The sequence below is a fragment of the Macrobrachium nipponense genome, chromosome 6, assembly GCF_015104395.2.
Source record: "Macrobrachium nipponense isolate FS-2020 chromosome 6, ASM1510439v2, whole genome shotgun sequence".
Classification (NCBI taxonomy): domain Eukaryota; kingdom Metazoa; phylum Arthropoda; class Malacostraca; order Decapoda; family Palaemonidae; genus Macrobrachium; species Macrobrachium nipponense.
Genome location: NC_061108.1, coordinates 123,241,856 through 123,266,514, shown reverse-complemented (window position 1 = coordinate 123,266,514; position 24,659 = coordinate 123,241,856). Strand labels below are relative to the sequence as shown.

The window sequence follows — 24,659 nt, the reverse complement described above, 5'->3', positions numbered from 1 at the left end:
GGTTCGGAAGTCATGTAAAGCCGGTGGTCCCGTTGCTGAATAACCACTGGTTCCATGCAACGTAAAAACACCATACAAACAAACAAACAACCTTGGCTTCTATAGACACTCCAAGTTTCCTCTTAATCTTTTACGCACATCCTGACAAACCTTAGTTGCTTCGCTTGTTCAGTGATTCACCTCGTCTCTAGTCCTTCTGACTTCCAATATATTTACGTACTCCAAAATATTGATAAGAATCTATTGATTCTATTCTCCTGCTGTCCATGCTAATATTTTGCTCCACGGTTTCAACTTACAATATATCGTCATTGGGTTATACCTCCTTACATTTACTCTCAACTTTGTTCGCTTGCAAATGCATGCTTATTGTTTAGATTAGGTTTGTCTACCCCGCAGACACTGCAGAGGTAGAGTTTGGACTTTACTCTGCTACTGCAGTGGCCTACTTTCTTTTTATGAATGGAAATAGTTTTGTGTAGTTATTTTTATTAGCTGGGAAACAAAGCAAGGAAGTTAGAACAAACTCTCTGTACTGTGAGTCATTCTAATTACTTATTCATAATAGCATAGAAATGATTTATTTTTAGTGAAATTTGTCTTACTGTGTTACTGTTTTTGTTTACTCAAATTAAGGGGTAAGGATGCATGCAGCGTTTTCTTAGAGTCACTGTAGAGTAACACTTCTTCCTCATTCCATTAGAGGAATCACCTTCTGGATATTGGCCCTCATTGTATTACTGTAGTGGTTTTATTTTCCTAGAGTTAAAGGGAAATGATGCCGGTGCTCTCAGAAGAATTGAGAGAATTACAACAGGTTTTTTTGTTGACTGACATAAGGCCCATGTGGATTGCGCCGCAGCATTTCAGGCACTCATTAATACTCTGAACAGAAAGCTGCTCAAGTCTATAAAATCACATGTTTTTATTTAAAAGAAAAGTTTACTGTAGCAATAAAAGATACAAATCAGCTAGTTTACTGTAGCAGTAAAAGATACAAATCAGCTAAAATATAAAGGGCAATTGCTCTCAAGAGAAATTGGATGCTTTAACAACCTCTGCGTGCAGCACATTGTTGCAGTCAATGAGGGAAAAGTTGCCGATTCTGATATTGCAATACTTTTTGGCCTCAGCTAGACTTTAGAGGTGTGTTCAATTGTTCATTTCTAGTTAATACAGTCAGGTAGATAAAACATGAATCTTAATTTTCAAAAGTCGTACTTATTTTATGTTAAGTAGTCAGCCTTAGTATTAGTGTATTACAAATGAACTAGTACGTAGTTAGATATTTTGTGCAATCACTGTATCGTATCATGATCGCTTTGTGTAAGGATTGTCAAAATTGATAAGCCTGCTTTAAATATTCATTTAACAACTACTATAGTAGATTCACATCAGCCTTGCATTTGATGTCTAGGCCAGTCTTTTACGACGCTCCTGATTGGCTGTTGATAAGCCAGTCACAGGGCTGGAAACTCTGTCTCTCTCGAGAGAGTTCACATAAGCATGATGTATGTTCCGCCTCTCCTTTCAAAAGTATCCCTCAGGAGAGCTCGGAACACAGATGCTGCCTATGAGAACTCTCTCGAGAGACTGCGAGTTTCCAGCCCTGTGATTGGTTTATCAACAGCCAATCGTGAGCGTCGTAAGGGGCTGACCTAGACATCAGATGCACTGTTGATGTAAATCTACTATAGCTTGATGCAACACAAACTGGTAGGCAATTCCGTCGGTGAATATAATTGGTAATATAGCCTTTCCAACATAGTAAAAAATTATTTTATGATATTTTTACTAGGGTAAAAATATCATAAAACAAAAGGATTTTTTTCTGTTTGAAACATAGAATGTGCAAAGAATTACTGTCATATTTTCAATGAAATAGCTGATTACGTATCTTTTTATATGGTATGTATCTCTCTATATAAGTAGGCCTATTGCATTGATTTTAGGAGTCGTTGCTAACCCAGATTCTGGGAACTGTAGTCAGTAAGCATCTCACCCTCACACATGTATCTTGGATGAATGGAACTCACAACACTACTCCCTCCCCCCTCTCTCTCTCTCTCTCGCTCTCTCTCTCCTCCTCTCCTCCCCCCCTCTATCTACTCTCTCCTCCTCTCTCTCTCTCTCTCTCTCTCTCACCAAAACAGGATGAGGACCAAGCCGGTTTCCATTCTCTGTTACTTTCATTTGGTCCCTAAACTTAAAAAAAAACAATTGTCCGTGTTATTATCACCATAATTTTCCCATTGTCTCGTTTCATTATATGTAGATAGGTGTGTGTGTGTCTGTGTGTGTGTGTGTGTGTGTATGAGAGAGAGAGAGAGAGAGAGAGAGAGAGAGAGAGAGAGAGAGAGAGATATTTAATATTATTATTAATATTATTATTAAAACAATAAAGATCCATATTGGGGAGAGAGAGAGAGAGAGAGAGAGAGAGCTGTAATAATCATTTACATCGGAAATGAATATTAACATCGTATGAACGACACCAAAATCCATAAGGGAAACTAATTATGCCATGTAATCATAACTGGCTATGTTCGGTGCACCCTGAATCTGGATAATAGCATCAGACTTTAGTTTTTCGTTTTTGTTTATCCTAAAACTGATTTTGACTGTCTCTATTTTATATTTCTCTCTTCCAGGCTTTCCAGCGCATGAGGAGCGTTTCCATGGATAGTACAGATGATGAGCATTCTGCTGCTAAAGTGATCGAGGACGGTCACAATGGCAAAGACCAGTTCTTTAATAAAAATGGTTCAGCTGCTGAAAATAACATTGGCTTGAATGCTGAGATGCCTAAGAACTCATCTCAAGAAGGGGGAAACGAAGCTTCTCACGAACTGAATGGAAATCTTAACCAGGAGTCGAAGCACCAGCAGCAGCGGGTATCAGAGGAAAGAAATCTGGAAGGCGCAGTAGTCAAAGATAGTACTACATTGGTTGAATCAGATCGTAAGGACATAGGTGAACAAATTCACTCTGAGAAAGGTGTATCAGGGACAAGTGTTTCAACGGACAATCAGACTTCAGGGGAACTGGATATTGAATTAAGATCTCGAGAATCGGAATCTAAACCAGAAACGGGACATTCCAAGTCTGATGCAAAGCCCAGCAAAAACAAGAAGAAACGAAAAGTCTCCAAAGGTGTAACGGCCAACACTTGCAAGCATTTCGACCAGTGCTGTAGTAATATCATAAACATGTGTGACTTCATAATAGAACACAGCCCAAAGAAAGACGCTCTCAAGACACTCGAAGTTGCCAATCACATCATGAATTATACATTTAGTGATGTATCAGAGTCATCTTATTCTCTGCCTACTGCAAATTCGAATGTGTATATAAATGATAACGACAACGTTTACATCAATGACGATGATCTCGATGAAATGGTGCTGGAATCTGTTGTGGACGAACAAGGGAACGTTTTATCTGTATCCCTCGGCAGTGGCGACCAGGAGGAGGGTGAGGGGGAAAACACAACTAATTCTGACACATTCGAGAGTGAAGAAGAAGTCAATGCACCGCTGAGTGACTTAGAGAGTGCCGGTGACTCACCACATAACCAGAAGTCATTTGTTATTCCCGAAGTCAAAGTTGATAACGTCAGTCATGAATCAGCAAATATTGAGGAAGATAATAATGAAATGCAGAAGACTTTCGATGTTGATGAAGTGAATGGAAACATGGATTACCTTCAGACAATTGATGAAGAAACTGAACCTAGCTCTATGGTTGAAGACGGTCAGTGGACAGTGGAATTGGAAGTTTGCGATGAATTACCAGAAATCAGTGATGATGAAAAATGCACGAGGACGATGACTCTTGATGCTCCAGAATTATCGTGTTTGAAACCTGAGGATGTAGATGTAAAGAGCAATGAAGACGCTGGGTTGGTAACACAAGAAGACAGTGATAACAAAGCAATTTCTGGCACAAGCTTACTTGCGCCATCCGATGTATCCCAAGAACTTGTGTCAGATTTTAACGACAAAGAACTTTTACTGCAAAAAGAGCTTGAACGAGAGGACAACATAGCTTGTTTGGAGTCGGCTTTCAACTCATCTGTAACATTTGGTGACAATGATGAGACAAAGATTATTACAGGACTTGAACCTGACATATCTCTTGAAGTTACGAATGCTAGTAATACAGATGAAAGTTCTGAAAATACATTAGTTGGTGTTGATTCTGCAGTAATAGACCCTCGAGGAGGGAAAGAAGAAACTAATGTTAATAATACAGGTGAAAGTTCTGGAAATTCCTTAACCGGAGGGAAACAAGAATGCACTCTGGAAGCATCTGCAGCATCAGAGATCGCGAAGGGTGATGAGGAGTTCACTGAGGTGTTAGTTCAAGAAAATGAACACTACTTAGAAAAATACAAGGAAAGTTATGATTCTCCAACATTAATTGGACGATTTGCTTCTGAAGACTCAATCGAAAATGATTTTAATTCCAAAAAACAAATTGCTCCAAGTGAGAAAGCAAATGAGCTGTCTGAATTATACACAGGAGGGCCTGAAAAGGCTCCAGATTTTGGAGTGGGTAATATACCAGATATCCCTTGCCAGGAAGTAAAAAGTATCACGTCAGAATTAGAAACAAAGAATAAAATAGAAATGTACTCTGAAGAATCTGCTTCAGTAAGTGAAAGTTCACATCATCGTGAGACAGAAGGCACTGGACATTTCATAAGGCAATCTAGCCTTCAGACCGAAAAACCAGAACGGTGTCCAGAAAACCTGGAATATGATATTGCTAAAACCATAGAGCCCAACGTTGCTTTTAATGATAATAAGGAAGACATGTTAGTGAAGAACTTACAAGAGTTTAATATTGAAACGATACATAGTGCCCACAAAGGAGAAAGTTTTGAGGTTAAGGCAGACGAAATTGAGAATGTTTTCCAAGTTGCTTCTGATATACAAGGGGAATCAAATATATCGCAAACAGAGAATTTGAATAGTAAGTGGGACACTACAGTAAAACTTTCCTCAGTAATAGAGACTGCTGAAGTAGCCACAGAAAATGAAACTGGCCCTTATATCAGAAGTCATGAAAGCAGTATTCTTGATGCACCAGACAATGATTTCACTGCAGGTAGTCAAACCTTTAAACCTTACGAGGGGCAAAATGACAAAATATCAAGTGATATTAATAGTAACCCTAATAGGGATACTGCTTTTGAAGAAATTAATCCAGAAGAAATAACTGATAATCTTAAAGAGAGTGACGAAGCTTTTATCAGTCAGATTCCTTCTCCTGCATCAGAAGAAGTAGCTCAGATAATGGAATCTAAAGAGAAAGAACATCATGATACGTCACATGCTTTTGCACCTATCAAGAGAGATAAAAGTGAATTGCATTTCATTCCTATTAAAAAGACATGTGATGACCAGCCAATTTGCAGTGCAGGAAGCAATGTATCCGACTGTAATGTTCCTGAAAAAGGAGTGAAAAGCAACTTTAGTTCTGTGTCCAGATTTAGATCTTTGTTTGAAAGTAAGTCAATTCATGAAATATCACACCTTCATCGAGAACCTTCGCAACAAGAAGAAAGTGATTATAAAGCAAAACAGGGAAAACTTGTGACTTCAAAAATAACTACACAGGACTCTCAAGAAAGTAGTTTTTCTAAAATGAAAGACTGTGCTCAGGATACGAGTGCAAAAGAGCTGACTAGCGTAATACAAACTAACAAGACGGTAGAGCCTTCTGTGCCCAAGATTATATCAGCACCTGTGATATCTCCTGACATGTCTTTACTGAATCAGTATCGATTAGACCAAAGAGGAATTGATGAAAAGTCTAAGAAAGTGGAGTCAGAAACCAACAAAAGTAAATCTCCTTCTCCAGTTCTTCAGAGCATTAGGAGTAATTCTGTTTCTTCATGTCAATATAAACGTCTCTCTTACACTAGCTATGCGCGACATTCTGTAGAGACAGAAAGAAGAGTTTCTCGCCTTCGGTCGCTGTTTGAAAGCGAAACCCAGAAGTCAACGAGATCATTTAGTCCAAGAACCAAGAGGTATATTGTGCAAGGAGATGAAATGCCAGATTTGGACAAGAAAGATATTTCTATTAGGAAAGAAAAAGTAGATACTGAAAATGAAACAGTAAATGATAACTATGGAAGAAACCAATTAAAACTCACATCTGGGGCGCATTCGTCCGATGAACCATTATGTGACATTCTTTGTCAGTCGGATAATACAGTTGAATCAAGTGAAAATTGTACTAACATGGCAAATATGTCTTCAACTTCAGAAGATTCCAGCAAGCCTGATACAACTTCTGAATTAGTTGTGGATTATACACATGTCCGTGGTGTGTGCACTTCTACAGAGTTTTCATGTCAGTCCACTGCTGTTGCTGAGATAGACTCAAACCTTACTACCATTTTAAGTCATTCATCTGATGTTGGATTAATGACAGACTCTGCCCTAGTTTTGAATAACGTTGCTCCAGAGGAGACGTCCCATATTTCTGAAACATTTGTTGAGACTCAGGATTCTGGTAGAATTCTAGATGGAACTGGATTTGATCACCAATTTCCTGCTGATGTAGAGGCAGCTCAGAATACAGCTGAACCCACCCATGCATTAGATTTGCATCCTGAATCTCTCCAAGAAGTTAGGAAGGCTTCTCCTAATATGATACACACAAGTAGTGACGTTTCAGTGAAATATACTGGGATAGTGAAAGAAAGTGTTCAGGATTCTGGGTCTGCAATAAATGCCATGGACTTTCCGGAGAGCGGACCTGCCAGCAATCCAGAGGAGACCTGTGGTTTAGTGTGTCCTTCCTCAGGGAAAGAAGAATTTGGTTTGGAGAAAAAAGGACGAAAGCTTGTCAGTACACTGGAAAATATGGAGAAAGGTATCAAAGAGATGCAGCTTTGTGTCCTTCGCTTAAATGAACATTATCCACTAAAATCTGATTCTGATGGCTCTCCCGTCAGTGATTCAAATCAGGCTCCTGTGCATCATCCAGGTGGAAAAGAAAAGGAAGATAATGTAACTGACAGTCCACATGAAGACGCTTCCAGTTTTCTAATAAAAAGTAACATCTTATCATCACCAACAGTAAATGTAAATGAAATTAGTCACAAAGTTACATGTGATGATGTTATAGAAAGTGAAACCTGTGAAGAAAGCAGGAGTGTTCAGGATGATAACAGAAGCGTAGCAACCTCTGAGGATGGGGAGATATACCACAAACTTTGCTGTGATTCAGAAATTGATGTATCTCTAAGTAATGATGAGGAAAAAATTGTTTTAGATGAGTCCCACTCTGGAGAGAAGAGTGAGGAGTCCATGAATATGAATAACCTCATAATTCCTATACATGGAGTTAACAATCCTGATAAATTATCTGAAGAAGAAGGAAATGAAGGGCTTGAGCATGAGGACGTTGATGCTCAGTGTCCTGCAAAAACTGCAGTTTCAAAAGGTATGGAGGTACTTTCATCCTCACTGATTCTAGAGCCCAGTTTACCTTCAGAGACAACATATACGGATAATATTCATGTGGCTGAAGACGATAGACATGAGGGGACACCACACATATCGTTATGTAACATAGAAAATAGTGAAAATTCTTATGCAGGTAGGTTCCAGAATAAGGAATTAGGTGAAAATATTCCTGATGAAAGCCTAGAAACTTCTGCAGGTGAAGAGAAGATAGTTCAAAGCGTAATTTCAGTGCCCTCTAATGTCTCAACTTTAGAAATAGAATGTCCATTTAAAGGTACAGACTTAGTTACAAGTAGGATTGAAACAGATGTTTCATCCAACACTAAAATTTCTTCTGGAGAGGCTTCAATGCAAGTAGACCTATTTTCTCTTGCTTTAGATCAAGCAAATCCTGAGGCTGCGATGGATAATTCTTCCATATGGTCAGAGCTTGATAAAATTGATGCGTCCAGAAGCAAAGAGGTAACAGATGTCATGGAAGAAAATCATCCGGAATTCAAAGGATTTATTGTGCAAGAGGATGAATCACCTGATTTTGAATGGCAAAATAAATTTCAAGATGAAAATGAGGTCAGTGAAGCACACCAGAGAAATAATACCGGATCATATGACACACAGAAAAGCACCGAAGACAGTGCCGGATATTCACGTGAGAACAGCCTCCAAGATGAGTTCCCACCCTCAAGAAAATCTCCCGAAAATATTTCTGTTAGTGTAAATGTCGAAATGGGGGATCATTTTGGAAATTTAGCAATTGATTCCGAAGCATCTTTGCTGCCTCACACATCAGTTCTACTTGAAAATAAATCTGAAGATAGAGAAAGTTATGAAAAGGAGTCCTCCATCTGTAAAAGTGAGAGTGAAAAAGAACTGTCGGATCTAGCTGAACCTCCAATAGGAGAAGTTCAAACACAAAGAGATATTAGTGATTCAGGTGCTATGCTAAGCCAAATCAAGGAAAATCTTCCTGACAATGGGCAGGATTTAAGGGATGACAAGGGCACAGATACTTTAGGAAATGATCTGCATACTGAAGAAGTAAAGCAGGATGAGACAGTTTTGGTAATGCCCAAAACCCATGTGTTTTCTCAGGATATAGAAGAATATGTTAATTGTAATAAGCATGATTGTGATGAAGTTCCACCTTCTTCAGAGTTTATGAACAGTACAGATGAGGTTACTAAACAGGAAGTTTTCACTGGAGTTAACATTGATGATCATGATAATCCCAAATTGCATATTGCTAACAAAGAAGAGTCACTAGAGGTCGAAAGTTTGATGATGTGCTTCAATGATCAGGATGTTCATAAGAAAGAACATGGAACTGAAGGTGAAGAGATACAAGAAGATTTTGGTGATATACTTAGACAGTATTCAGATGAAATAATTGATGATCTGGGAGGAAATGAAGAAGCTTTAGAGACTTGTCAATCCGACATTGCAGACCTTTCAAATTTAATTGAACACGAACAAAGAGTAGCTTGCTCTGAAATCTTAATGCCTCCAGTACCACACTCATCAACATGTATAGAACCTGAGACATTAATGACTGGAGATGAAATGTCTGTGGTTTCTGATAGCTTATCAAAGGACTTAAGTGGAAATTCAACTGTGTTTCAAGAGGAACGGAAGCATTCAGAAGAGTTAGATGAGCAGATAATTAGCATATCTGCTCATCAAGAGGAAAACCCTTCGGGAGTATTTATATTTTCAGAAGTAGATGAATTAAACAAATCCAAAAATGATATTCATGTTCATGAACACGAATTACTTAATCGCAATAATGATGGTGAGGATCTTTCACCGGTTTCTTCTATTAACACGTCTGCATATTTCAGTCTTAGGGATTATGATGATGATTATGCAAGTGTAGGGACCTCTGCCCCAACAAGCCTTCAGCCAGATCTTGAGTTGGAAGATGAGATAGACGCCCCAGTGTGTTTGACAAATGCTCAAGAACACCAGAATGAAAATACTGACATGCTTTTCACAAACTTTGCAAATTTCCTTCGAAGCAGATCAACCTCACCCATGGGAAGCAGACTGGCATCTCCTATAGGAAGTAGATCTGTCTCTCCCATGGGGAGTAGAGCAACATCTCCCGTTCCTGTCAACCAGTTACCTTCAAGCTTATCAGAGGATATGTCGTACTCCAGTTCTGTAGAGAGAGGTTCACCGGCAAAGGCTTCCTCTACAGATAGTACTGATAAAAGTGAAGATTTGTCAGTTAATACTTTAGTTGGTGATTTTGGTGATCATAAAATAAGCCCTCATCCGACATCACTTGCTCTCTCAAATGTGTGTTCACCAATGGACCCATCTTTTGACTCGGCGGCTTTGCTAAAAACTAGTCCTGATGACCATGATTCAAGTCCTGCCAGTCCTATGTATGAAGAAGCACCAGAATTTATCAGAGAAGAAACGTTATCACATTTAACTGTAAACAGCAAAAGTTCTGATGATGTAACCCCTGAATATGAAGATGTTCCAGAATTCCCATGTAATATAGAAAAACCAGTTCATCAGTCTTCCTATCCAGTATTGGCAGACTCATTCTCAAATGACCTTGACTCTGCAGATTCCAAGAACCAAAATGAAACTGCGTCCTTGACCAATTCTCCCTCAGATAATTCGATAAGCCATAGCAGCACAAATAATGAAGTTTTACTTGCAAATGATGCCGCTACTAACCAGGAAGACAAAGTTGCAAAGAATCAAGGGTGTAACCTTGAAGTACCTGTTGCACTAAATGTAGCTGATAGTGATTCAGATAGTGATTTTTGTTTTGGTACTGATGACACTGGAGATTTCACTTTTATTCCTCAAAGTTTTATTGATCAACAGCTTGCAATGAAAAAACTAGATATTAATGAAGGAACTTATCCTAATGAATCAAAAGAGGAGAAATTAGATAGTGATACTCCAGATTCATACCATTTTGAATCAAAAGAGGAGCAACTCATTAGGGACAAAGATTCAAAGAATTCAAGTTCTGAAAGTTTATCAGAAAAGGGACAGCTTATCGACAACATTTCAGCAGTTACAGATGATTTAAGGGAAAAGGATTCATTTTCAGGGAACAGCAATTTAAAGAATGAAATTGAAAATATATGTGTAAATGAGTATTCTCTTGCTGCAGAAGATAATGCAATGAGCAATCTCTCAACTTCACCTGCAACTCAGGAAGCCAATCCTAAATTATATGAAGAAAAAGATGAAAATAAAATTGTTTCTATAAATGTAAAATTTGAAGATGATAGCAAGTCTGAAGAAAATCAAAATAAACTTACAACTCAGCAGAGAGATGGTGAATTAGTGGAAGTATCTCATGAGCAACCCAGTTCTGTTATTACATCCAAGCCTTTAGAGACACATGAACCTCTCACTCTGAATAAGGATGATTTAGATAAAGAAAGCAGTGAGACAGATTCAGATGATGATATGAGAGTTGGTCCTATCAAAGGTTGCCAACCCTTACTTATACCAATGAGCCCAAGTCCTTGTAAGTCTCCTATAACTGACAGTGATTCTTCCCAGTCAGAATCTGATGTAACGACAGATGAAGATGAAATAGAGGTTCCTGGCTCCAAACGTATTCAGAAATACACAAAACCAGCTCGTAGTCACCGAAGCAAACTTCATACAATCCCAGAGCTGTCTGAGGATGAAGAGGAAGAATTAGTACCTACTAGGCCACCCCGACTAAGAAAGTTGTCACTTGGCCGCAGGAGACTTTCTGATGGGAAAGGACCTGAGTCTCCAAGGTATGCACATGCAGCACCATCTCATAAAGGAATCTTTTCGTCATCAATTGTCAAAAAAAATGAGCTGGATTTTCCAAGTCGGGATGAGAACAGTCACATTACGGAATGTTTAACTTTAAAGGAAATAAGTGAAGATGATGTATTTGAAGTTGGTGATGAACCTTTGTCCAAGGATCCTTCATCATCATCTGATACAGATGAATATGATAGTAACAGTGAGATGAAGTATGGCAGATGCTATATGAAAGGTACTTTTCTTCATAGGTCAGAAAATGATAATATTGCAGGTGAGGTTGTACATACAAAAACAGAGGCATTAGAGAAAGAGGCAGGGACAACACCAGTAGTTTATGAGAAAAGTGATGAACCCGTTGAAAGTTTGGATGTTGTTCTGGCTGAAAAAATATCCTGTGATGATTTTGCAGGTGAGGTTGTACATACAAAAGCAGAGGCATTAGAGAAAGAGGGAGGAACATCACAAGGAGTCCAAGAGAAGAGTGGTGCCCCTGTTGAAAGTTTGGATGTTCTGGCTGAAAAAATATCCTGTGATGATTCTTGTAATTCTATTTTGGTAGAAAGTAAGCCAGCTGAAGTCCAGGAACAAGTACTTGTGGATTTTCAGGGAAATTCATCAGATCTATTATCTGGTACTGAAGCATCTCAAGCACATGAAAAAGTACCTGTTCTGTGTGATGAAACTAAACACTGGGAAATGAGTGAGCCACCTTTATCTTCCAATGTCCCTGATTTCACAGACCCATTGCACTTCACCGACGATGATTCAACCAGAATGTCCTCATTTTATCCTCCTATGGAAACATTAGTGATACCTGCTCAAGCTGTACCTGTAAATGTAATCTCATCGGGGTCTCAAGAAGAATTCATAGCTTTTGACAGTGAGGAGGGGGAGACCAGCTGTAATAATGATGCAGAATCCTTTGTGCAACCTAAGTATGTTATTACTCCGTTAGGAGAGAAGAGTATTCTCACGCCCCATGCTTTTGTCCCACCAATGGAAACCCTTGTAATTCCTAATATTTATGACTCTACTGATGGGATATTTGAAGAGAAAAGTGAGGCTCATAATGTAATTGAAGATTGCATAGATGGGAATTATATTCAAAAAGGTAATGACAGTGAAGAGCAGTTAAAGTCTGGCAAAGAAAAAGTAAGTGAAAATCTAACCTTCATGGAAGAAGTGAGAGGAATTCAAGAAACAACTTATAAGTATGGGATTGTGGATGAAACATCAGCTGAAGAAACAAGACAGTTTTCAGATTTCCTCGAAAATGAGATCTTCAAAGCAGAATGCCCTAATCAAGAAATTATATTAGACATTCAAATTGAAAATATGGGGAAGGAATCTACTACGAAAATCTCACTTCTAGAAGCTGATGTCAAAGGAAGAGAACACCTGAACACTTTTGCGTCTGTCACTAGTAGTGCATGGGATTCATCAAATGAAAAGAGTATATCTGAAGTTAAATGTAATGTATCTTTAATGGACCAAATGGAAGACTTTGCAGCAGAAGAATGCAAAGGCACCTGTGTAGACACAGAAGATAACAATGACTTCTTAGAAACAACTGAGGGTGCTAGTGTAGATGATGGTGGGGATGACCTTAATAACATATCTCTCAGCAAGGAACAGTTGGAATTTTTTCAGAGTGGTGGACTACAGCGTCTGACAAGGTCGTTTGGTGACAGTAAACCATCAGATCCAGAGCTGGAGGAAGGTGAGGCTAAATGTGTAATGAATGATGACTCCTCTCTTATAATCTCTGTAGGTGCACCTAAACACGGCAGTAATGTTATTAACCCTAAATCCTTTGGCTCTACTGTTCTTGGCTGTAATATTACAGAAACAATTCAGGAGCTGAGTGAGAGTAATTCTTTACAGTTGCAAAATGTTTCAGAGAATATTTCAAATAGTTTTTTGATGAATGACGAAGATTTGGTAGGTTTGTATACAGGTACAGCTGAAGATACATTTTCAATTACTAAATCTTTTGAACCACAGACTGACCTTGACCTCTTCCCAGCAGTGAATGACACCTTTACAGTGACTGCTACTAGTGACCCATTTTCACCAACTACAAACGTAGATCCAGAATTTCATGAGCATGAATGGCCTGGCTGTGTATTCGAGGAATTTAAAGACAGAGAAGCCACAAGTCCCTTCTCTGATGATGAGCTCTTCAAAGAAACTATTTACAAGGAAAAGAAAGGAAGCCCCATTGAGACAAGTGATGTCATGTCATTCACATCTGTTGGGTTAGAAAGGAAGCCGAACATCTTAGATGACTCAGTCGTGCCTCAGACTTCACACATAGAGTTAACAGAATCTCTCGGTCAGACGCCTTGTGATGATTTGGAAACTGTGAAAGAAAGTGGTAGAATCCAAGTGAATGCTAATGAATGTAGTGTATCTCAGACTAACACCCATGACTGTCAAAGTGCCCTGCAAACATTAGAATTTATATATGAGTCTGAAGACATAAATCGACGAAGTGAAAAACTCAAAGGTGCTGTGGATCATGTGCAGGCAGAGGGAATTCATCATCACGTACAGCAGGCATGTGAAGTTATAAATTCTTCGGTAGTCAGCAATGAAAATCATGCACCCTCTCAGCTCTTGTGTGAAAAATCTGTTTTTCATCATCCTTCATATGGAAAATGTGGTGGTGCTACTTATATATCAGATTTTGGAAAAGCAAATGTAGACTGTCTTTCTCAGCTTGAAATTATAGATAAAAAGCAAGGACAACATCAGCCCTTATGCAGTAAAAAGGATTTTTCTGAAGAAGCTGAACAGTCATTATTTAGGAAAGAATCAAAGAATCATTTGCAAACACCAATGGAAGACCTTCAGTGTGTCTCATATTCTTTATTTGGAGATTGCGACAAAGAATACCATACTTCAGAAACACTTAAAGAATGTGTTTCTGTTGATATCCATGAGACTTTCAGTTATAATGAGGATGTGGCATGTGGAAAGGAAAAGCCCATTAGTTTCTGTCAGTCAGATCTTCTTGATATATCATTTAATGAAAATGTAAGAGAAACATTTGATAATGTTGCAAGCCATGCTGAAACTGGGGGAGATTTGCCAAAGAGTCCATTTGCTTCGAATTCTGATGGTTTGAGTGAAAATAAAAATATGTCTTATTTAGGTAGTAAACAGTCTCTTTTGATTAATGTTGCTACTGAAGATGATGCAAGCATCTCCAGCAATTCATTATCAGATAGTCGTTCTAGTAAGCCGTCAGTACACTGGGATACGCACCCTTGTGTTTTTGATAGTCCTCCAGCAAAAGAAAATAATGCCCTTGTGTTAGATGGAAATCCTGTGTTTGATTTATTATGCGCTAAAGACAGTGACAGCTGTGGGAAGGATGAAGATTTGCACATATCACATTCTAAAGATGATGAGTATGGAATACAGAGTACCGCTGAAATGTTGCTTGGAGAAGATATATCTGAGACAGTATCACAGGCCAGTGTAACAGAATCTTGTTTGGCCAAGGATATTTTAACAGAAAATCTTTTAGGACTTGATACTGAGATTCAAGATGCACAGCAATACTTTCCTGTAAGTGCTGCAGATGTCACCAGTGATAAAAGTCTTTTAGATGATGATGCTGTAGAGCCATTGGTGGATTCTCCTTGCTTGTTAGATATGTCTAGTGTAAGCCATAGAATCCATGACAAAAATCAGGAAAGTTGTTTTCAAGAATCACTAATAGACTCATTAGATAGCCGCAGTGCTCACATGGAAACAAACCAAGGACACACAAGGGAATATGTTTGCGCTCAATTATCTCAAAAACTCACAGATATAGTTTGTGAAGATGACGTTATGTCAGCATCAGTAAATTCCACTGATGAACATTGGGCTACTTCTTGGACTCGCGCTGAACAAGTGGATAGGGAAGACGATGCATCCATAAAACGTCAGGTGCAAAAAGAATCAATATCGGAAGCAAATGTCAGAGACACTGAAACCTTAGAGTGCTGTAATCCTATTACTGATAGTAAACTAGGCCAGACACCTGCTTTATCTAAAGAAATCTCGTACACTGACACAGTAGTATCTGCTAAAAGTTGTGAAGAGCAGCGTGGGGAGGAAAGTAAAGATGGAAAGGAAACTAAGGGGAATGGTGTGGAATATACTACTCCGGTAATTTCAGAAAGTACTAATGAGGACTTTCATATATTGAAGGACAAATGTACTGTGGTAAATGAAACTGTAAATGATCATCATGACGTAAGCCATCTGAATGATGTGCGTGAACCTGAAAATAATTTTTCTCGCTCAGAGGAGAAACCATGCATTCAGGGGCTTGTATCAGATTCTCTGAGTGGACATGATTATGAAAATGGCACTGGTAATGATGGAGTTGAAAAAAAGTGTTTGTCAGAAGTTAAGCATGGTTTAGAGACTGAAGAATTTTTTGATGAGGAGAAACAAAGTGATAGTGATTCACTGATGGTAACAGCCAGAGAAGATGAACTAGAACAAGATGATTCTCCGGGCTTGAGTGAGTCCCAGCATGAAAGGGATAACACACTCTCAGAAGTGTCCTCTGCAGTTTTTGAGAGTTTAAAGGAGACCTATCCCACCCTGAGTCCCCAGTTAACGGAAAAGTTAAAAGCATTGGAACTAACTCCAGATTTCTTTTCTGAATCTAGCGAAAGCCCTGAACCTTTAAAACAGTTAAGTGATGACGATAAGGAAACTGTGGAAGATAATGACAATAAAGATGATGACACAACCAACTCCATAACTTCTGAGCAAACAAATCTTGTTTTGGGGGAATTTCAGCAGATGTTAGATGAAGAAGGGTCGGTGTCAAGCATAGCAGAGTCAGGTGAAGAACACTTCTTTGAAGACGAAGTTCAGATCTTAAATAATGATCTACCTAACATTCACCGAGCTGCTGCTGCAGTTGCTGAAGAAACAGAATCTGATTCCTTGCAAAAATTTCATTCATGTCTGTCTGAGCTGTGCGAAAATAATGTTCCTGTTGATTCTGCAAACTACCCTAGTTTGTTAGAAAAGCTTACAGGATCCCAGAATACCTGTACTTCAATTAGTGCAGGCATATCTCTGGAAGAATTTCTCACAAAAGAAGTTACTCATAGTGAAAGATCATTTCAGCAGCATGATTCATATCCTTCAAAAGATCTAGTATCCTCCCGGAAAGAATTCTGGGACTCCCTGATTGCTAACAGTGGTATTAGTAGGCAGTCAACTAGTTCTGAATCCACAGATATAGTAAGTCAGACACATGATCCTGCAAAACCGTCAGATTTGTATGACGATGTGGATCTAGAAAGTAATTCTACTACTGATGCTGATGTTTTTGAAGAAAAAACCGATGAAGTGTCTACTGGTCTTGTTAGCAAAATGAAGAAGACTTGGGAAAAGTGGTTCCCCAAAAGTCAAGAGGAATCTATGGTTGCAGAATCTGCAGAAAAAGCATTTGATGGGTTTCAAGAGATAAATCCAGAGAGTCTAGGAATGGAGAACTCAGACTGGCAACCTTCTGCTAGCCCAGTTTTGGGAATATCTGAAAGTGTCCTGAAAAGCAAAGTGCGGTCTAAGAAAAATAAAGATAAAGTGCAGAAACCAGAAATTAGAAGCATCAGTAGTTTGAAATCTCCTGTAGAGGAGCTGGCTGCAGGTTATGTTTCATCGAGTGCTTTAATTACAGATAAAAAGTTAGAAGCCACTTTACCAGAGCCTGATAGCAAAAATGATTACACACAGTTAAATGAAGAACTATTATCTAAAAATGAAGAATATGATCCCTTTGGTCTTGGCCAGTTGAATCAAATTGAAGAAGATTCTGGTCGTGAAAAATTAAGTTTGAAAATTGATGAGACATTTGCGTGTAAAGATGTGCAAGAAACATCCAAGAGCGAAGATGTGCAAAACAGTGAACAGTTTTCATGGAACACTCAAGAACGACCTGATACAGAGTTACAACCTGAGCAACCAGATTTGGAAGAAGAAACCCATCATAGTACTGGACTGAATTCTAATTCAGCCAAATTAGTGAATCGCTATCCCAGTATAAAGAATATTGAAAAGGGCATTGTGAAAAGTAGGAAAACCCATTGGGAAGAAGCCCTTTTTGAACAGGAGGATGATGAAGATGACACCATGGAGGAGAATGATGAAGCTAAACTAAATGAAAATGAAGGTGCCCACTTTGACAACGAACTCCCTGAAGAATTACCCAGATCACAGTCCAAAAGGAAACTTACTCATCAGTATCAATTAAGTGTCAAGATTAAAAGTGGTAGTGTGTTAGATACAAAGCTGAAATGGGAGCAGAAAGAACTGGAAACTACGTGCATAGCAAAAGATGTTAATGAAGACACACCACTTGGTGTCCTTGAGGAAGAAGAGTGCAGTTCTATTGTGGAGAGTATTCTTGAAAGGAATCCTAGTCTGAAGAATATCGAGAAAGGTCTCGTTCAGATTAGGAAAGGTCAGTTAGAAGCTATATTGCCAATAAAAGAAGAAGGAGAGGTAAATGAACCCAGCGATGACATCAGTGAAGATAAGGAAATATCTGCCGACATAAATATCAGAGACAGTAATAATCAAACAAAATCACCTCCACATGGCGAGTTAAATTCCACGGTAGTCAGTGGCTGTATGCATGGAGTCAAGTCATTATGGGAAGAGAAAGGAGCTGAATTAAATTATCAGATAGAAGAGCAGGCTGTTAGAGGGAGATCTCCAAGAGACGAATTTGATGAATATTGCAAAGATGAAATCAAATCCTGGAATAGCACTGACAGAGATTGCAAGGCAGATTCTAAAATGAGAGAAGAAAACAAAAGTGAAACAGAGTGTATAAGTAAGGATGCTGAACCTTTAGAGGGTAAGGAAGTTATTCGAAGTACAGATCCATTAGCTGAACCAGAAGTTAAACAAGGTCTTGTTGCCAACAAGAAGAAGGAATGGCAAAACTTACTGATGTGTAATGAACAAGAAGGTGTAGACAAGGAAGGTATCATAAACAAGGACTTGGGCAAAGTAAAATTGGATCCTGGGTGTCTAAGTGTGAGAATAAAAAGTGGGAGTGTTTTGGATGCCAAAATGTTATGGGAAGCAAAAGAAGCAAATGAAAAAATTAAAAAAGGAAATGATAGATACCCTAGTCTCAGTGGACAAAAAGTTGGTGAAGATATAGCCACATTTAATGAAATGAAGACTCTTTCTCATTTAGATTCAGAAATTATTAATCATAATGACAATGGAAGAGGTGACCAATATCTTGGGAGAGATCTAATTTCAGATTCAAGAGAAAATCTCCAACTACCAGATAACTGTGCAGATCCAGAAATTAGAGAGGGATTTGTTGAGAGCAAAAAGAAAATGTGGCAGAATATTGTTGATTCACAAGAAACTGTTGGTCTGTGTACCAGTAAAACAATTCTGTCCGAAAATTTAAAACTACCTGTCAAGTCTGTAACGGATAATATAACTGTGTTACATGAAATAATGGCAAGTCAGGAGCAGATTATTAATAAATGTTCTGAGATTCCAGAAAAAACATTTGATAGGCGCGAACAGGACGAAAGTCCTGTAAAATCTGGGAATAAGCAAGGGTATAATATGAGTGTCAGAATTAAAAGGGGCGTTGTTGTAGATGCTAAGCTCAAGTGGGAGGCTATGGCGTTTGAAAGCAACTCTGGTACTGACTTAGAACAAAGTGAAATGTTGAGTAACAATCAAGTTGATGATGTATGTGAGAGAGAAAGGAGCTTAAAGAGCTCTTCTGAGCAATATTCTGACCCTGCACAAATAATGGACACTGAAGGTACTACGGACAGTACTGGACAGATGGTTGGCAAAGGAATGGTCAGAGAAAATGTGAAAAAGTGGAGTGTCAGCAGGGAAGCAGACGATTATGCTGAATGGAAGAAAACTCAAGAAGCAGCAAATAGAGAAAAAGGTCGTAAAATACATAGTGCACTATCTGAGGTGATTGCTCCTAGTGAACCAAAGAGCAATGAAGCCTTTTGCGAATCCAAGCTTGATGATGCAACTACTATTATTGATCGATTTGATGAAAAACAAGTATCAGATTATAATTTAAGTGTTCGGATTAAAAGTGGTACTGTGGAAGATGTTAAACTGAAGTGGGAAGCTGGAGAGTTTGAAGGAAGACCTTTAGATAACCGTAAGGTTGATAATGAGATCAGCGTCATTCAACCTCATGATGGCAATGGAGACATCAAAAACAGTTTTGGCAAAGGAAATCATCATGAAGCTGTTGATAAAGATGATACCAGATCTACTGATACAAGTCCAATGAAGTTGGCAGAAAAGGGTCTAGTTAAGGAAGGCATGAAAAAATGGGATGTCAGTAAAGAAAAAAGTGAGTGTGCTGTGGGGAAAGTTGAAAAAAGTGCTATAATGAACACATCTTGTGAATTAGTAAGTAAAACTGTCACCAACCAACCCCCCTCGTCTAAAGAATCTATACAGTGTGAAACAGAGGTTGAAAAATTAAACAAATTTATAGACAGTTTAGAAAAGAAACAGCTGAAAGGTGGTAGCGCTGCGATCAAAGTCGTGTCTGAGGAAGTCTTGCATGAGAATGTAGAGGTGGAGAAATTCGATAGCTTTTTAGATAAGTTAGAAAAGAAGCAGTCATCGAGGTATAATCTGAGTATGAAGATTAAAAGTGGTGCTGTGGGAGATGCTAAGATGAAGTGGGAGGCTAGAGAACTGGAAGCAAAATCTCTGGATGGACAGATTAATAAAAGAGATAATGATGGAGTGAATGCAAGAGTAATGGACGGAAACACAGTAGAAAGTCACCCTGAAGCTGAACAGACGGACATCAACAAAACTGAAGACTTAGGTTTAGAAGAATTAGTTGGAAAAGGACTTGTTAAAGAATGTATGAAAGTGTGGGACTACCAAACAAGAACTGATGAGAATGCTCTTCTCAAGTCAATGCCTGATGTGATTAGGAAAGAGAAAAGATCTGGATTATCAGATGCTATAATTGATAAAACTATTAATTCAATTGATAACAAAGAATTATCATTAGACGGTAAATTAGAAGATTCAGACGAAGTTGCCACATGCAGCACCAGTGAAAATTCAAAACTAAGTGATCCTAAAGGTATTTCTGTGGAGATGAAATGTGAAAAGGAGTATAAATTTCAAAATGAAACTAGTGATATGTTGGAGGGTCATTGTAGAACATTGGGTGTCCAAGAATTTGGGGAGCTGGTAGAAACTCTCTCTGAAAGAAACATGTCTGGCTCAGAGGACCTTTGTGACAAAGAAGTTGAAATGAGCAGAAAGAATAGCCTTGCTGACTGTGAAGACAGTGTGAGTTTTGGTAGAGAATTCTGGGAGGGAGGTGACATCTCCAGTGTAGATATGAAGGAGTGGAGACGTCAGCAAAGAATGGTGCTATCAGAACAGAAGTCAGAATTTCGAAATACCAGGAAGTTAGGTCCTGGGAAATTCGCCGAATTTTCACAAGAAAAGGAAACTCCCTTGAATGAGATTAATAATCCCCGAAAAGAAAAATTGACAAGAAATCTCAGCATTGAGATTCAGGAAGGTAGTTTGAGCGTGAGCCGGAAATTTTGGGAGGAAAATCAAGTTAGTCATGAGGATAAAATTTTGGTAGGCTCCAAGAAATGCAGTGAATTTCAAAAGACTGGATGCGATGGAAGAATGGCAGATTTGGAAGGAGAAAGACAAGAAGAAGATGCTTTGTGTAGTAAAATCACAAATGATTTCCTTGATATTGAGAATACAACTGATTTGTCTAATGCAACTCAGCAGGAGCTAGATTTTAAATTTGCAGATGAGACACTAACTGGGTTTAATTCTTTGTCTGTACCAGAGAAACCTTCATCAGCTGATCGTAGTGTTAGCCCCCATGATGTCAACAAAAAAGCCTTTTATGAAGCCATGTTGTCTATAGATGAATCAGAAATCGAAAAGGAGAATAATTGCTCTTTGCAAAGTTGCAAAGTTCTTCTGACTGATGGGACAAAAGAGCAAACACTAGACCAGGGAGAATCTGCACCAGAGAAAACTGTAGCAGAGTCTCCAAGTGCAAGTGTTCTTGGGAGTGTATCGCCCCCTTGGGATGAATTTTTCGACTGTGAATCGGTAATCAGTGATGGAGTCGTGCAAAAATGCATGTCCCCTTGGACTGAGGAAAATAATCATCCTTCTGGAACACTAAAAGGGCAAGTATCTGGCAGCAGTAGTAAAATGCAGAAGACAGAGGAACAAGACTTAATTAATTTTCAAACAGCTAATGTTGCAAAGAGTGAATTTACCACTGAAACTGAGAATATAGAACGAGATTTCACATCACGACAAGTGCACAGTTCTCAGAATGAATCGGGAGAGGCTGGGAAAGGCGAGAAAATGTCCAAGAGTTTGGTTGCACAAAAGAGAGACTTTTGGAATAAGAAAATTGCTAAACAAGACAATGGTGCAGAAATTTCAGGTATTCGCGATGAAGCAGAGAAGAAAGAACATGACGTAAAAATGTGTATTTCAAAAGTGAAAGCCGATCCTCAAACATCTGAAGTAACTGAAACAACACCAGACACTAGTATGCTTCCGTCTTTCCAAAACAAAGGGCCATTTGAAGCTCACGATCAAGAACCTTTCACTAAATCTGATGAAGAAGAACTACCTACTGTGTTTCAGTCATCTGGTATTGTCTCTCAGATTAAAGGGTTTTGGGACAGTATGTTTTCTAGAACTGAATGTGTTACAGAAAAGACTGATAGGAATAAAGAGCTACTTTCCCAAATGGATATCATTGATGAAAGTGAGACAAAGGAAGGTAAAAATGAAGATGATCTTCATGATTCCAGACAATTAGATACAAATCAAAGCCATGAAATCGCGGAAAACCCAATTGTTCTTGAAAGTAATGATGGACTGGGTGAAACAAAACCACCTTCGGAAGATAGTGCACTGACTAAGAACTTGGTTGCACAAAAGAAGGACTTCTGGGATGATCTTATAGCAAAGAGAGAGCATTCATGTAAAGAAAGACAAGCAAATGTAAAAAAACCTGACCATCATTATGAAAGATCTGTTAATGAGAATCTGGGAATGAGTATCCCAGAATATAGAAGTGAACATCATCGATCTAGTCCTGTGAATGAAATTACTGAGTCAAAGACCTCTCTAGGACGAAAACTTAGCATAACAATAAAAAAGGGCACAGTCAAGGCAAGCCAAGAGATTTACGAAAGCAACAAAGAAGATAATTACATAAAATGGAAGAATCGTAAGAATAAAATTGTACTGAAGGAGATTCAAAATAGAAAAAGTTCGCCATCAAAGCCTCATTCCAGTTGTGATGACAGAAATCAAAAGTTGAATAAACCAGGAAAGGCTATAGAAGTTGCTGAAATGGAAGAGAAAACAGCTTTGCACAAAAAGTCAACTGAAGCCTGGAGGAAGTCAGAGTTTTCTTTGCCTTCATCTGATATCCAACATGAATCCTCAGGTGATGAGAAGGAACCTGGTAGCGTGAAGAGAAAGATAAGTATTAAGGTACAGAAAGGCTTTGTACAGCAATATAAAACCCACTGGGAGAAACGGACTCACAAACCTGGATTTTGGACGTGGAAAAGACATCGACTTGAGGATTCACAATCTAAGGTTCTTTCACCAATGCGTCGTAAGCCTTCTCCAGTTTTCAAAAAGCAAATTACTCCAAAAATTTCCATAAATTTTTCTCAGAGACAGCCTTCCCCTCAGGGTATGACAGATACATGGGACGAGAAACCATCATTACATGTTTCTGAAGGAAGGAAATTCTGGGAACAAGAAAGGTATAGATCTCCTACGCCATCCAGTACTCCAGAGCGACCACTGACCCCCGAAGAGGCAGATGAATACATGAGAGGATTTAGGGGAAAGGTTGCTTTTGAGAGGCAAAGGTTTGACAGTCTAGGTAGTCTTATCAGTGCTGGAAGTGTTGACAGCCTTGACAATTTGGACAGGAACTCTGTTTTTGAGCCAGTTAAGCAGAAACATTCACACAAGGCTCAGCTGGATAAGGAGTACATGGAATTAATTGCAGGTAAAGTTAGTAAACAAAAAGATTTGTGGGAAACAAAGAGTCGCCTGAGCAGCAGTAGTGAAACACCCAAATCTGTCTCAAAAACAAGTAAAAAGGTGTCTCCTGCCCACCTGAAAAATACAAAGTTAGGTGTAGGGCCCAGAGACATGGCTGAAAGTAAAGTCTCACAGATCGAAACTCGTAGTGGAAAAGAGTGCCTTGTTTACATCCTTCATAGCACAATAGAAGGGGATTTGGTGCTAGAAACAGTGAACGATCAGTATCTTCACAAGGTGGCTTCGAATGAAGACTCAAAGTCAGAAGTGACTTTAACTTATACAGATATCAAGAGCATAAAGGAGAAGATGGTCTCGCACTGCGACCAAGCAGAACAAGCAAAGGCACCTAGGCGGAAGAAGAAATATGATCAAGAATTAAAAACATTAGGTAAGCTTTTTCTTTTATTGTTACTTGGGTTGTTTCACTTTTCGTCAGGAGAGAATACAATTGTAGTTGGTATTATTGACAAAAAGAAGGTGTTATTATTAGTCTTACATTTTAGGAACAAGTCAACGAATTTAGAACTGTAGGATCCATGGGCCGTGGTATATGTGGTACTGAGAACTCTATTCTTGCTTGAGTGTTGTTATCTGCAATTGGCAAATGGCGAGTAAGAGCCGCAAAATTCAGCTGCAACAATATATATATATATATATATATATATATATATACATACACATACATACATACATACTACAGACATACATACAAAATTCAGCTGCAACAATAGAGATATATATATATAATATATACTAATATATATAGATATACATACATCATAATACATACATACATACATATATATATCATATACACTATCTATATATATAATATATATCATACATATATACATACATACATATATATATAATATATATATATATATATATATCGTATATATATATATATATATATATATATACATATGTATATATATATATATATATATATATATATAATATAATATAAAATTCTTATTGAAATGAACAATGAGAATAAACAGAAGAAAAGCAAAGAGTAAAAACGTCAAGACACCTCTTGTGGTGCAATGTAGGTTTTTGCTCGTTGCTTTCTTCCTTAACTGCACCGACATTTTAGCCTTTTACTTTACCATCATTCCTACTTCCATTTTTTTTTAATTTCACTGTCCAGCCTCTCTGACTGTTACTTATACTTCATCTCCCCTTGCTGTCCAACCACTCCAGCTTCCTCGTTGAATGGCCGAAAGTGCCTCAGTGATGGGCTTGATAGCCTGA

General features: G+C 38.4%; 1 protein-coding gene across 1 annotated transcript in view; it reads left to right on the top strand.

The window, feature by feature from the left end:
* The window catches only part of LOC135216105 (uncharacterized), a 78,632-nt gene that overhangs the window by 43,356 nt on the left and 10,617 nt on the right, over positions 1-24,659 (top strand). The window contains exon 9 of the mRNA XM_064251143.1: positions 2,652-23,790. Within this exon, the coding sequence (XP_064107213.1) occupies positions 2,652-23,790 (21,139 nt within the window). The remainder of the gene's footprint in view (positions 1-2,651; positions 23,791-24,659) is intronic.